This window comes from Desmodus rotundus, chromosome 2 (genome assembly GCF_022682495.2).
Source record: "Desmodus rotundus isolate HL8 chromosome 2, HLdesRot8A.1, whole genome shotgun sequence".
In the NCBI taxonomy this organism is placed as follows: domain Eukaryota; kingdom Metazoa; phylum Chordata; class Mammalia; order Chiroptera; family Phyllostomidae; genus Desmodus; species Desmodus rotundus.
This window is the reverse complement of record NC_071388.1, coordinates 152,756,758-152,771,049: the sequence shown is the minus strand read 5'-3', so window position 1 is coordinate 152,771,049 and position 14,292 is coordinate 152,756,758. Positions and strand designations below refer to the sequence as shown.

Here is a 14,292-nt window from a genome sequence, read left to right as displayed (position 1 = left end):
TTTTGACCCTCTTGTGAGGGCTGTGATAATAGGGCACTATCAAGGTGGAGAAAGGGTCAGTGTGAACACCCCTTGATCTGGGATGGGTCAGCAAAAGGATGTGCTAGAGTAGTAATGGCAAATAAGAAAATAGTTAAGTCTTTACAAGACCTAGAGCTTAGCTTTGCATAATCTCTGTATTATTTTGAAAATTTATTTTGCAAATCAGTCTTATAAGCAATGAAAATACATAACGGAGTGTTCCAAGAGACAATAAGATGAATAAAATAGAGCAGAAGAAGCAGACAATAGAGACACACGGGGCTTCAAAAATTGGAATCATCAGACAGATATTATAAATTGCAACTAGTATTTTCAAGAAGATAAGAGAAAAGATTGAGAATTTTAGCAGGTATTTAGAAACTAAAAATAAGAAAACCAAAATTATGTATGAATGAATGGGTTTATTAATATCTTGGACTCAGCTGTAATAAAGATGTATCAAGAAAAAATACCTAGAATAAAGCATGAAGAAATTAAAAGTTGGTAATACATAAGAAGAGAGTGATAATGTCTAAGATACATACAATTAGAATCTCAGAAAGGGAGAAAAGAGAGGAAGGAGAATAAGCACTATTTAAAGAGACAATGACTGAAAACATTTCCAAAATGACAAAAAATATTATATCACAGAATCAAGAGCACTTACATACTGTAAGAGAAATAAAAACAACAAAACCCTCACCTAGGTATATCACAGTAAAATTACTGAAAAGCAAGAAAAAAAGTAAATCTTAAGGGGGCTAGATAAGAGTCAAATTACATTCAAAATATATGACAATTATATTGAGTTGATTTCTCAATATAAACAATTAAGCCAAGCCAATGAAAAGATATATTTAAAGTGTTGAAAGAAGTATTGTCAACCAAGAGTCCTATAGCCAACAAAATATCCTTTAAATATGTGAGTGAGCAGAAAAGAACATTTAACAAAATCTTATCATTCATTTTAATAAAAACACTCAAAAACTGGGAATAGAAGTTAATTTTTTCAACATGATAAAAGGCATCAATGAAAAGCCACACTATTCTCCATGTCCTTGAGTCCTTTTTCCTTTTTGCTCAATCCTTCCACTCCCTAACCTCCCCCCATCACTGGCTGTCATCTGCTCTCCATCTATGAGTTCCCATTTTCATTGTTAGTTCAGTTTGGTCATTAGATTCCACATATGAGTTAAATCATACAGCATTTGCCTTTCTCTGACTGGTTTTTCACTCAGCACAATATTTTCCAAGTCTATCCATACTGTCACAAAGGGTAAAATTTTCTTTTTTTAATGATCGAGTAGTATTCTATTGTGTAAATGTCCCATAGTTGTTTTATCCACTCATCTACTGATGGACACTTGGGCTGCTTCATGTCTTGGTGATTGTAAGTAATGCTGCAACGAACACAGGGGTGCTTATGTTCTTTCGAATTAGTGCTTTGGGTTCCTCCGGATATATTCCCAGAAGTGGGATAGCTGGGTTGAAAGGCATACAGGGAGAAAATGAGGTGTCTGCCATCAGGGTGAATGCCAGAAGACAGTTTCTTCCCTGACAAAACTCCAGAGGCCAGTGAGCAGCACTGTCTCCTCTATGAGCCCTCGTCCACACAGAGCCACAGGGCAGCAACACAGGGTGTCCCACCCTGTGATTACCTAAGGCTCTCCCCCATCTAACTTACCAGTGGTCTTTACTACAATAGGCCATGCTATTAAGATGGAGTCAAGGCAGCTCCACCTAATACACAGAAACAAACACAGGGAGGCTGCCAAATGAGAAGACAAAGAAATATGGCCCAAATGAAAGAACAAAACAAAACTCCAGAAAAAGAAGTAAATAAAATGGAGATGAGCAATCTATCAGATGCAGAGTTCAAAACACTGGTTATTTGGATGCTCAAGGAACTCATTGGGTACTTCAACGACATCAAACAGACCCAGGCAGAAATGAAGGTTATACTAAGTGAAATAAAAAAATAAATTTACAGGGAACCAATAGTGGAGTGGATGAAGCCAAGAATCAAATCAATGACTTGGAACATAGGAAGAAAACAACACTCAATCAGAACAGCAAGAAGAAAAAAAGAATCCAAAAGAATGAGGATAGACTACGGAGCCTCTGGGACAACTTTAAACATTCCAACATCGAATCATAGGGGTGCCAGAGAATAAGAGAAAGAGCAAGAAATTGAAAATCTACTTGAAAAAACAATGAAAGAACACTTCCTTAATTTGGTGAAGGAAATACATGTACAAGTCCAGGAAGCACAGAGAGTCCCAAACAAGATGGACCCAAAGAGGACAACATCAAGACACATCATAATTAAAATGCCAAAGGTTAAAGATAGAGAATCTTAAAAGTAGCAAGAGAAAAGCAGATAGTTACCTACAAAGGAGTTCCCAAAATACTGGCAGCTGATTTCTCAAAAGAAACTGCCGGCTAAAAGGGATTGGCAAGAAATATTCAAAGATATGAAAAGCAAGGACTTACAACCTAGATTACTCTATCCAGCAAAGCTATCATTTAGAATGGAAGGGCAGATAAAGTGCTTCCCAGACAAGGTAAAGCTAAAGAAGTTCATTATCACCAAGCCCTTATGATGTGAAATGTTAAAGGAACTTAAATTTAAGAAAAGCCAGAAGATCAACACTATGAACATTAAAATGGCAATAAACTCACAACTATCAACAATTGAATCTAAAAAACAAACTAGGCAAACAGCAGAACAAAAACAGGATCGTAGATCATTTGGAGAGACATCAGTTTGGAAGGGAGAGGGGGAGAGTGAGGGAAAAGGTGCTGGGATTAAGAAGTACAAATTGGTAGGTACAAAATAGACAGGGGGATGTTAAGGACAGTATAGAAAATGGAGTAGCAAATGAACTTATATACATGACCCCTGGACATAAACTAAGGGGGGACCGCCAGAGGGAATGGTGGGTACCAGATGGAGAGGAGTAAAGGGGGAAAGTTGGGACAACTCTAATGGTATAATCAATAAAATATATTTTTAAAAGGATATATGTTGTGATCTGATATAATCAGTAAAAGAATAGTAAAATGCCCTATGTTAAAATGTTCTCCTATGTTAATTAGCAGGAAACTGATGGCACACGCAAGCTAGGTAATTTGAAAAGAGTTTAATAAAGGAGCTCTTTATCAAGATGTGAGAAGATTTAAACAAAACAAAACAAAATACAACAACAGGAAATAATTTAGAACTCGTGTCTCAAGAACTGTGATGGGTCTGAGATTTTACTCAATTTACAAGCTGACAAATTATCCTGTTGCAGTTTCAAGGATGCTGGCATAAGACACAACCGTCCTGGATCAGAGACAAAGGACAGTTAGTCACTCACATCACCAGCAGCAGCCAGAGTCTCAGCATTTGGGTTGTTCCTGAGCCTTAAAGTCGCAAAGGGTGACAAGAAGAGGGTCAAGGAACACCTACACACGCAGTGGATTGCACTGCAGGGGAGAAGCCATGCAACCTGGAAGTGCGGGGAGAAAGAAGAGTAGATCTCTTAACTTCACATTCTCCCCACTGGTCAGTTTCTTCTGCTGTGTCTTCCATTGAACAAAATCAATGTCTGTCTAGAAGTCAGACAACAAGGCAGCACTTTGATGTCATTCATAAACTTGACCTTCCTTGGGCCAGGGGCAGGGTGGAGAAGGATAGAAAGTGGATCAGATGGAACAAATGGGTAAGCAGAGCAGGGAAGATGGTGTAACACAAAAGAAGATTAAAAGAGGGGGGGGTAGTAACACAGAAATGGTTACACAGAGATAGCACTTAATGGGATAGAGATTTAACTCAAAATGTTCAAGTGCTTCATTTAAAAGCAATAATTGTATGCTAGGATAAAAACCAAATGAGAAAAATCCCTCTAATCATAAGTCATTTACAAAAGATACCTCTAAAAAAGTATGGAGAAAAGATGTATCATAAAGCATCAGCTCACATTTATTAATTTCAGACAAAGACTTGAAGGCAGAAAAGTTGTTAGAGATAAAGGAGGACACCTTAAAATGTTACACACTTCAATTTATTAAGAAGACCTGATAATTCTAAATTTGTGAAATAATTACTAAAATTAACCTCTAAAAGTATAGCCTTAAAATATATAAAGCAAAATTAAAATATAGAGTAAATATAAATGTAAAATTCTACAGTCATAATGGGAGATTGTAATATAACATCTCTTAGGAAATAATATAATAAACAAATAAAAAATTCAGTGCAAATACAGAAAATTTAAACAACATGGTTAATAGATTCGATACCATTGACATAGTATATATAACAATGAATCTAACAACTGCAGAAAATGCCTCCTTTTCAACACACATAATATACATATTGCAATATATGCTGGGCCATAAAGCTAGTTTCAACAAATTTCAAAGACTGAAATCACATAGAGTATATTCTGTGACAACAAGGTAATTAAAACACGTATTAAAAAACAAACGAAAGAAAAACAGAAAAATCTGTATCTCAATGGGAAATATAAAGTAGTTTGAATTGAGTAATAATGCAAATACAACTTATTAAATAAAGCTGGAGGGATATAGCTAAGATCAAACCTGCAAGGAAATATATATTTTTAAACATAAACATTATAAAATACAGAGAACTAAATATTAATGAGCTATCAGTATCTATGTCAAAAATGTAGGGAAAGAAAAAAAAGAACAGCACCAAAAGTAGAAGGAGAGAAACTGAAAACATAAGAATAGAAATAAACAAGATAAAATACAAACGGACAATAAGGTCATTCTTGAAAAACTTTAAAATTGATAAATTTGGGTGAGTATAATCAAGAAAAAAAGAGAGATGGCACAAATATCTAATGTTAGGTGTAAGGACAACCCAATGAATCTTTTAGGTATTAAAACATTAACAGAAAAATATGAATAATTTTCTGTTGAAACATTTAACATTTTCAATGAGATACATTTTCTAGAAAATACTACTTGTCAAAATGGACACTTATTTAGGAGAAATAAGAATTCAGATTAGCCCTCTTAAACTATTTAAGATTAAGTCATTTATTAAAAACTTTTCCACAGAGGAAACCACAGGGTCATATGGCTCTACAAGTGAGTTGAATTAGCTATTGGGAAGAAATAACACCAATGTTATGTATACTCCTTAGTTAAAAAAAAAAGAGGAACACTCCCCACCTCCAATGAGACATTCATACCATATATCAACACCTCATGAAAATATTATGAGAAAGGAAAATCCATACCAATCTCACTCATGAACATAGGTATTACAATTATAAACAAAATATCAGCAAACATCAAAAATATTTTAAAAATGAGTAGTGTTTATTCTAATAATGTAAGTTCAGTTTACCATTAAAAGACCCACATACTTCATTACTTTAATAGAATGAGGGAAGAAAACCGTATGATCGACATAGTAGATGCAGAAAGGCTGTTTAATAATATTCAACGCCCACTCGTGATAAAAATTCTCAGTGAACAACAAATGTGAGGAAACCTTCCTCCCTTGTTGGATAAAGGATATCTGTAAAAGTACGATGATATGATATTTAGTATCTATTCCTTTGAAATTAGGAATAAGACTAGAATCTGTGGTATCAGCACTCATATTCAACCTTGTAGTTAAATTTCTAAGCAGTATAGTAAGGCTAGATAAATACATAAAATACATAAAAATAAGAGAGACAAAAAAGCTGTCAATAATTATAGATAATAGGTGGTATACATAGAAAACCTAAAAATGTTTTCAGTTAAATTTTTAGAGTTGGAGTGTGAAAGTTATAATGAAGGTAAGAAGATCTCTGCATAGTAATCAGTTGTTTTTGTTATTACAACGAATGATAGAAAATAAAATTTTAAAAAGGTATCCAAAATAGTATAAAAATAAAATATCTAAGAACTTTAACAATATATGTGCAAAGTATCTACTCAGAAAACCATATATGATTGTAGCCAATTGAAGATCCAATTGACCCTGTGAAAATCCATGTATAATTTTTGACTTCCCCAAAAGTTAACTACTAATAACCTACTGTTGATTGGAAGCCTTATCAATACCTTAAATAGTGGATTAACACATATTTTGTAAATAATATGTATTACATAGTATATTCTTACAATAAAGTAAACTAGAGAAAAGCTGATATTAAGAAAATCAGTAATAGACTAACACTAGAAAATGATTTAGCTCTGGCTGGTGTGGCTCAGTGGATTGAGCACCAGCCTGTGAAGCAAAGGGTTGCCAGTTCAATTCCCAGTCAGGGCACATGCCTGGGTTGCAGGCCAGGTCCCCAGTACGGGGCACTCCAGAGGCAACCACACATTGGTGTTACTCTCCCTCTCTTTCTCTCTCCCTTCTCCTTTTTCTAAAAATAAGTAAATAAAATCTTTAAAAAATGATTAAAAATAAACTTAAAACTAAAAGAAAATCAGAAGGAAGAGAGAATACATTTATTGTACAAATACTGTACTGTATTTATCCTTACTCTAAGTTTACAATCATCTGTTATAAGTTCCACAGTTCTTCTGGGGAATTTTTCAAATTGTTGATTTAAAAAAAAAAGACGGCAGTTCAAACCTATGTGGTTCAAGGGTCTACTGTATAACCAAATGGAAAACTATAACAATTTCATGGATTGGGAATGTTATTTTAAAAAATACTATTTGTCCCTAAACTGATTTAATGTAATCAGTTTAATCAGATCAGTTTAATCTAATCAAATGTAATCTAAACAAAATCTAATCAAAAGCTAGTCTTTGTAGAACTTGGGAAGCTAATTCTACAATTAATACATTGAAAAAGAACAAAATGAAAATCCTTGTTATACTGAATACTATGATTTTTTATAAATCATAGTCATTAAGGCAAGGTAATATTGGCATAAATATTGGTAAATAAACCAAAAGAATAGAGGAGAGAGCCCAGAAAAAGACCCAATGATAGAAAATTAAATTATGACAAAAGAGGCACTGCAAAGTTGTGAGAGAAGGACAATTTTCCAATGAAGGGGGCTGTGACAATTACCTATTTGTATCTAAAGAAACAGAAGAACCTTTCCACCTTCATACTATAAAAAAAAATCAGTCTTGGATGGATCACAGATTTAAAGGTGAAAGGCAAAACAATAAATTTCTGGGATACAGATAAGGTCAATTTAAAGGAGTTCATCATCACCAAGCCCTTATTATATGAAATGTTAAAGGGATTCATCTAAGAAATAGAAAATAAAAAATATAAACAGTAAAATGACAACAAACTCACAGCTATTAACAACTGAACCTAAAAAAAATGAAAAACAAAAACAAACTAAGAAAACAACTAGAACAGGAAGAGAATCACAGAAATGGAGATCACATGGAGGGTTATCAGTGGGGGAGTGGGAGAGGGAGAGAGGGGGGAAAGGTACAGAGAATAAGTAGCATACATGGTAGGTAGAACATAGACAGGGGGAGGTTAAGAATAGTATAGGAAATGTAGAAGCCAAAGAACTTATACGTATGACCCACGGACATGAACTGAAGGGGGGGAGTGTGGGTGGGAGGGGGTATGTAGGAAGGAGGGGAATAAAGGAGGGAAAATGGGATAACTGTAATAGCATAATCAATAAAATATATAAAAATAATAAAAGAAAAAAGAAAAAATAATGTTGATAATACTGTAATAAATATGGCAATTTAAAAAAATTTCTGGGATACTTAGGAAAAATTTCTAAGCAGTATAAAGTAGAATTATAAAAAGATAAATTTGCTTGTATTATACTTAAAAACTTCTGTTTACCAAAAGATATCATTTGGAAGACACAGAATGGAAGAATATACTTATAAAATATAATAACAAATTGATGGTAATTAGAATATAAAAAGAACTCCTATAAAAGAATAAAAAAAAAGATAGACAAATCATAAAAATGGCCAGGAGACTTGAATTGGTACTTTTCAAATCGCAGATAATCATGTGAAGAAGTTCTCACCCTCATTCGTCATAAAGTCAAATTCCACCATGAGACACTTCTATGCACTCACCAGAATGTCTACTGTGAAAATCCTAATAATATTCTAATTGTCAAGGATGTGATAATCTGGGAAAACTCAGGCATTGCTGGTGGTGGTAAAAGTCGGTACAATTACTTTAAGAACCTGGCAGCATCCACTAAAGCTGAACATGAACACCTCATGGCCTCACAAGGCCACTGCCGCATATGCACCGTCTGGAAGTGCATGCACTTGTGCACCGAGAGGTAAGTGTACAAAATGTCCATGGTGGCAGATTAGTAATAGTCAAAAGACGGAAACAGCCCAGATGTTTATCAGTAGTGGAATGGATGCATTGTGGTATCTACACACAATAGAAAAATGAAAAGAACTGCAGCTACTTATAAAAGCATGGAAGAATATCGAATAATATGGTAAAGGACCAAGTCAAGCACGAGAGGGTCATTCCGTATGTATGATTCCATTTAAATGTATAAAGGTCAACATTAGTCAACTGACTCTATTGTGCTTAGGGATGGATACTTATGGTTAAAGTATGGGCTGACTATTATGAAAATCCGGGTTGGTGGGAGGGGCTGTTGGAGGACTGACAATAATGCATTTCATGACTTGCCATCAGTGTTTGCCTTGTGGTAAGTCACTATGCAATTTTGTTAGTGAACTTCTTTTCTCAATGTATATTATCCTTCTCAATTATAGGGAGTTAAGAAATCTGATTTGGTAACAAAAAGAGAGTAAAACAAGAACATATTTTCCTTGAGGGGGAGAGAGGCTAGGATCCCTAGGGAGAGACAGAAAAAGGGAGGGGTAAAGGGTAGAAAAGGGGAGGAGCCAGGAGACAAGTGCTTCCTTTTCCCGTTCCGAGGTTCAAGGTAAAAGGAAGAGCAGCCACCCTGGGAGAACCTGCTGCTGGGTACCACGACATCTGCCTCATTGTGTCAGCAATCTCTGTCAGTTATGGGAAGGAAAATGTCCTTTTTAAACTTCCTCCTTGATAGAAAAATGCCTCTGTGTCCTCTTCGGCTGTACTAGGTCTGATAGTATTCTGCCCCTTTTATATTGCATAGTGCTTTTGTTAGAATCGTTTCTTTTTGTAAAACCTCAAAAACTAGTTCTTCTGTTGGCTTGCATCAAAAATGCGAATGATCTAATTCTCATAATTCTTGGTACAGATCTTCAAGGTATCTGGGAGTAAATTAAATATTTAATGCTAATCTACAAAGAGAAAAATATTTAGGTTCTCATTCCTCAGAGACTTGCTCTTTTCTTTTTGGCCTCTGATGACTGCAGGTATTATAATTTTTACCCATGGGGATTAGAGGTGGAGCATAAAGCCTGCATTTTTACTAAATGAGAAAATGTCTGGAGAGGGGAGACACAACTGAGATCTCATTCCAGCCAATGAATACTCTTTCCTGAGGTTAAAAATTTATGCTGGAGCAGGACACACTATTGGGAAAAAGTATTTCAAGTGATTCCAAAGGCACACAGTTTTCGCCTATCCTCCTCTCTAACAAAAAAGGCCAGGCAGCCCTGTGTGGGGAGCAGGGAGCGGGAGTGGGGGGCAGGGAGGCGGGGGGTAGAGAATAATAGGGAGGAAACAAATTTCAGCTATTGTTCATTTGTCTGGTTGGAGTGCTCCAACAGTATCATTTCTAGAGAGGAGAAATAGCTGCCTGCAACAGTTTTGGATGAAAATAGGGATAATGATAATGATGAAAGTTTATGTCTTTCGTTAAAATCTTCATTACATAACTTTTATTTTGCTGGAATGACTTCAATATATCTGCATGCTTTTACATTAAAACCCACACACAGAATTCACACCATCATTTAGGGAACTGGATTTGAGTGAGGTCTTCGCCTGGCATGCAGCATCAATACTCGTTATCCATCATCATGGTCAGTATTATTGTTACCCCTCTGGAGAACTACCGTTTTGTTCTGTCTCGGCCCTTGCAATGTATAAAGCCTCCTCCAGACCACGCTCATCGTGCGACCCAGGCCAGTACTACTCTTTACTGGGAGTTAATTTTGACATCAGGAAAATATAGAACTTCTGCCTCCATGGAGTTTCCTAGTTTCCTCAAAGGCTGGGAGTTAGTGACCCCTGGGTGCCAGCAGTGGTTGGTGCCACGGTCGGTGTGTGTGTGTGTGGGGGGGGGAGGTCGGGGGTGGGGAGGGAAGGAATGCAGGGATATGGAGGAGGGAGGTTTTCGGTTTCCTCCGGAGGCAGTGTGTTTGCCTTTCCCTGGACAGAGGTTGTAGAGGTTAAGAAAACCTGGTGAAATAGATGCCAGGGACAGATGTTACTTAATTTGGTCAACGAATAGAGTGTACAAAAAACCATTTGTAACCCTCAGCGGTACACTGGGATGGGGGCTCTTATTGGAAGAGCAGAAACAGAATATCACCCAAAACTTCGGAATAGGGCTGCTGCATCTCAGAGGGTGAGCATAATGTAATTACCATTTCTAATAGCCTAGATTTTGATACAAAATCTTCTGGATTGGAAGCTTGACTGCACCAATTACTTAGTCCTATCTTGTGCGAGGTCCTGCATGGCTTTGGGCTCCAATTTCCATATCTGTAAAATGGGGTAGCAATTAATTTATGAGGCTGTTGTGAGGGGGAATGGGACAAGGGTGTTCTTATTATAAAAAAATTAATCTTTTATCTAATTCCTAAGACATCTTCAGATTTACTAATTCCTTACTAAGATTCTCAAACACCTCAGTAGTTTTCCTTACTGATTGTACTTACAGGTCCTCCACGCCCCCACCTCCTCCATCCCGCTCCCAGGCCCTGGCTCTCCAATTCCCCCACCCCTGTCTTGGGCGGCGGGGTGGAAAGAGGAAGAGACACGTGGGGTAAGTGCTGGGGCAGACCTAGCCCCTTGGTCCCCCGGCCTCCTGGCACCGTGGGGCCTGTCATGGCGGCCCAGCCACAGCTTAGGTGATCTCAGATTGCAGAGCATCAGGAATGGAACGATGTAGGGGTCAGCGATGGCCAGACCCCTGCCCGGCCTGCGGTCCGCCGGACAAGCCCGTTGGGATCGCCGGTCCTGCCCCGTGCCCGCCTCAAGCGGCGCGGGGCCCGCCGGGACCGTGGGCTCAGCCTCTCGCTCCAGCACCCACCTGGGGAGGCGGCGACCCGGGCCTGGGGCGTCCGCAGCCAAAGCCCAGGCGCTGCTGGAGCAGCACGGACACCAGCGCCCCCGAGCGATCCGGCGGCGAGGCGCCTGCGGGCACCGGGCGCCCTTCCCGCCCCCTCCCGCCCCCTCCGCGTCGCCCCGCCGCCCGCCCCCCGCGGCCCCCACCCACCCGCCGCTCCTCCCCTCTCCCCACCCTCCTCCTCCGCCCCCTCCCCTCCCCCGCCGCCTCGCCGACTGCTCGGCTGAGCGTCTGAGCCGCCGGGGCCGGGAGCGCAGGCAGCGAGGCCACCGCACCTGCAGCGCGCTCGGGCGGCCGAACGGGCGCCTCGCCTCCCTCCACCCGACCACCTTCTCCGGCCGCTGGGTCTCCCACGACGGCTGAGTCCCCCGACGGACCACAATGACCACTTCCCTGCAAGGTGGGCAGAGCCCGGCGGGTAGGGCGGCAGCCGGGGACTCGCGGCGGGCTGCCCAGGTGTGCGGCGCTGCTCAGGGGAGGGGCGACGCCCGCGACCTGGCGTCAGCCCCCAGGCTGCACGCGCGAGCGCTCCTGCCCCCTCCGGACGGGCCCCGAGGCTGTGCTGCAGACAGGTAGGCAGCCCTCGGGGGGCGCGGGGGAGTGTCCTGGGTTGGCGGCCGGCGAGGGGGGCGAGGAGGCGGTCCTAGGGGGTGAGCCATGTGCCCAAAGCTGGGCCAAGTTTGTGAAAGTCTCAGAAGACAATTCCCTTTGAGCTGGCTTCTACCGGATCAGCAGGGCACTGCGATCTCCGAGAGCCTTATAAATAGCATCGCCGTTTCTTTGAGAGCTCCCGGTCTCTTTCTCGCCTCTGCCCATCTGGGTGAACTGGGAGGCCGAGCTTCAGGCTGACCACCCATCTCCCTTCATTCTTCGTGGCCCTGCATTTAAAAACAAACAGACCTTTTAAAAAATTTTATAGATTTTAAAAATCGTAGAGTAAATGAGTTTACCTCCTACATAGAGTCTTACAGCGAGCCTGGAAAGGCAAAGCACGGATTGAAATGTGAGCAGTCTTGCTGTTCAGCAGCAAAGAACAGAGGCTTTAAAAGGTTTCCCAGTCTCCACAGCATTCAGCACTAAGTGCCTGTAGAGTTCACAATTTTGCACATTCTTTAGGGGAAAAAAGGCTGCAACGATACAAAAATCTCTAGTCCTTTACATTATACATTTAATTGGTACTTTTTTTTGTTCAGATTTTAAAAGTGCTTCAACTTCACTAAAGTTAAAACTACTTTCAGTGGACAAGACTACGCTTATACTAGCAAGTTCTATTCACTTACCTTCTCAAAAACACTGCCTTGTAACATAGTATCTAAAAGTACTTGAAAAATCAACATACTGTGTCTGGGTAACATTGTTAGTGAAATTTGAAGTGAGATGAACCACAGCTATAATTAATAGACCATAACTTCCAAAAATGATTAGTAAAATAGCATAAGGATGAATTCACTACATTTTAGTAGACTTTAATGGATGCATAGCAATGCCTAACTCCTCAGGGTGATTTTTGCATCAATAAATATATAGTATGTATTTCAGTTTCAGGAAAATTATCAAAGGTACTGAAAATGGGATTTCCATGCCTGGTGATTTTTTTTAAAAGCACCCTCCCCTCACCCCAAGGATAGGATACTATAGATGATTGATTGTATCAATTAACATATTTTATTTTAACCCGCAGAAAAGTACTTCACAGACCGTTGTCACAGAGTGGTGCATGTTGGCTTTAACTTGAATTCTGACAGCAATTAGATTTTACCTTCTGTTTTATGTAAATTACATCCTATGTTCTCTCGGTGTAGGAGAGAAAGGAAAGATCTTGATGTTCTGGAAATGCCATCTATTCCAAACCCTTTCCCTGAGCTGTGCTGTTCTTCATTTACACCTGTGTTGTCGGCAGGCCTGTTTCCCAAAGCAAATTCAAGGAAAAAACAGGTATGCTCTTTAAAATTTTCTAATTAAAACGCATTAGGAGTTCTAAGTCCACACAGTCTTTAAAATATTCAATAATTTACAATTTTAACAAAGGATTAACATGGCCTATTTTAAGTCTGTTGACTGACATAGTTCTTTGTCATTTTTTTTTCCTTCAGGCCTCAGTTTTCACAGTTGTAAAATGGGAATGTTAAAACTTACCTGTCAGGCTCTTGGGACAGTTTAAATGAGAAAATACCTATAAAGTGCAAAGTATGGGAGCTATTACTACTCACAGTGTAGGTGGGAGAAGTCTTTGTGATACTAGATTATCAGTTTTAAGTCAGGAATTGGAAGGGGGGGGCAGTGGTATTGGGATGAGAAGGAAACTGGCTGAGCTCCTTAGTATCTTTAATCTTTCACAGTTTCAACTAAACCAACCTCATTTACTAAAGGAAAGTGATATAGTGAATCTGTGGCAAAGGTAATTGGAGTTCAGGACTTGACATCTTCTATATTTCAGTTAATTCTTACTAGGCAGATGACTTGTAAGTGATTATTAGAAGATGGACTTTATTTTTTTGATTTCCTTTCTTTCTTAGGAGTTTCTAGGATGGGACTGACTGAAGCAGATTAGAGTTCAAGGATGAAGCAACTAGGTAGAGATCTATCATGATTATACATTTTGCAAAGCAAACAAAAAAAAATCAGTATATTTTGAAATAATCTTCTCTTCTTAATATTCCTCTCAGTTTTGAATCAACAAAACAAGGAGAAGCTTCACTAGGCAAAACATACCTTGTTCTTGCAGGGTAGAAGCAATAAATTTAAGTAGTCAGATGCTTGCAGTGAGGAGAGGGATCATGAACAGAAGGGCGAAAACAGTTGGTCATAGCCCTTGCTGGCTAGGTCACTTGGGTAGAGCATCATCCCCCCTATGCTGAGGATAGTGGAGGTTGCTGGTTTGATCTGAGGTCAGGGCATGTACAAGGAACAACCAGTGAATGCATAGATAAGTGGAGCGACAAAGTGATGTTCCTCTCTCTCTCTTTCCCTCTCCCTTACTGTCTCTCTCCATCTCTCTAAAATCAATAAATAAAAATGATATAAAAATATCACAGTTGATCATTTTTGCCCATCGGTTGTCCCCTTTCTTTTTTCTGCACTTTTATTA

At 39.2% G+C, this 14,292-nt stretch overlaps 1 protein-coding gene and 1 long non-coding RNA gene across 4 annotated transcripts in view; one reads left to right on the top strand and one right to left on the bottom strand.

The window, feature by feature from the left end:
- The window catches only part of LOC123478657 (uncharacterized), a 35,797-nt gene extending 24,178 nt beyond the window's left edge, over window positions 1-11,619 (bottom strand). For all 3 annotated transcript variants that reach the window (XR_006653932.2, XR_011650883.1, XR_011650884.1), the window contains exon 1: window positions 11,480-11,619. This is a non-coding gene — a long non-coding RNA (uncharacterized lncRNA). The remainder of the gene's footprint in view (window positions 1-11,479) is intronic.
- GRB14 (growth factor receptor bound protein 14) overlaps window positions 11,028-14,292 on the top strand; it is a 113,708-nt gene continuing 110,443 nt past the window's right edge. The window contains exons 1-2 of the mRNA XM_024579861.4: window positions 11,028-11,776; window positions 13,007-13,139. Coding sequence (XP_024435629.2) covers window positions 11,586-11,776; window positions 13,007-13,139 — 324 coding nt within the window. The 5' untranslated portion in view covers window positions 11,028-11,585. The remainder of the gene's footprint in view (window positions 11,777-13,006; window positions 13,140-14,292) is intronic.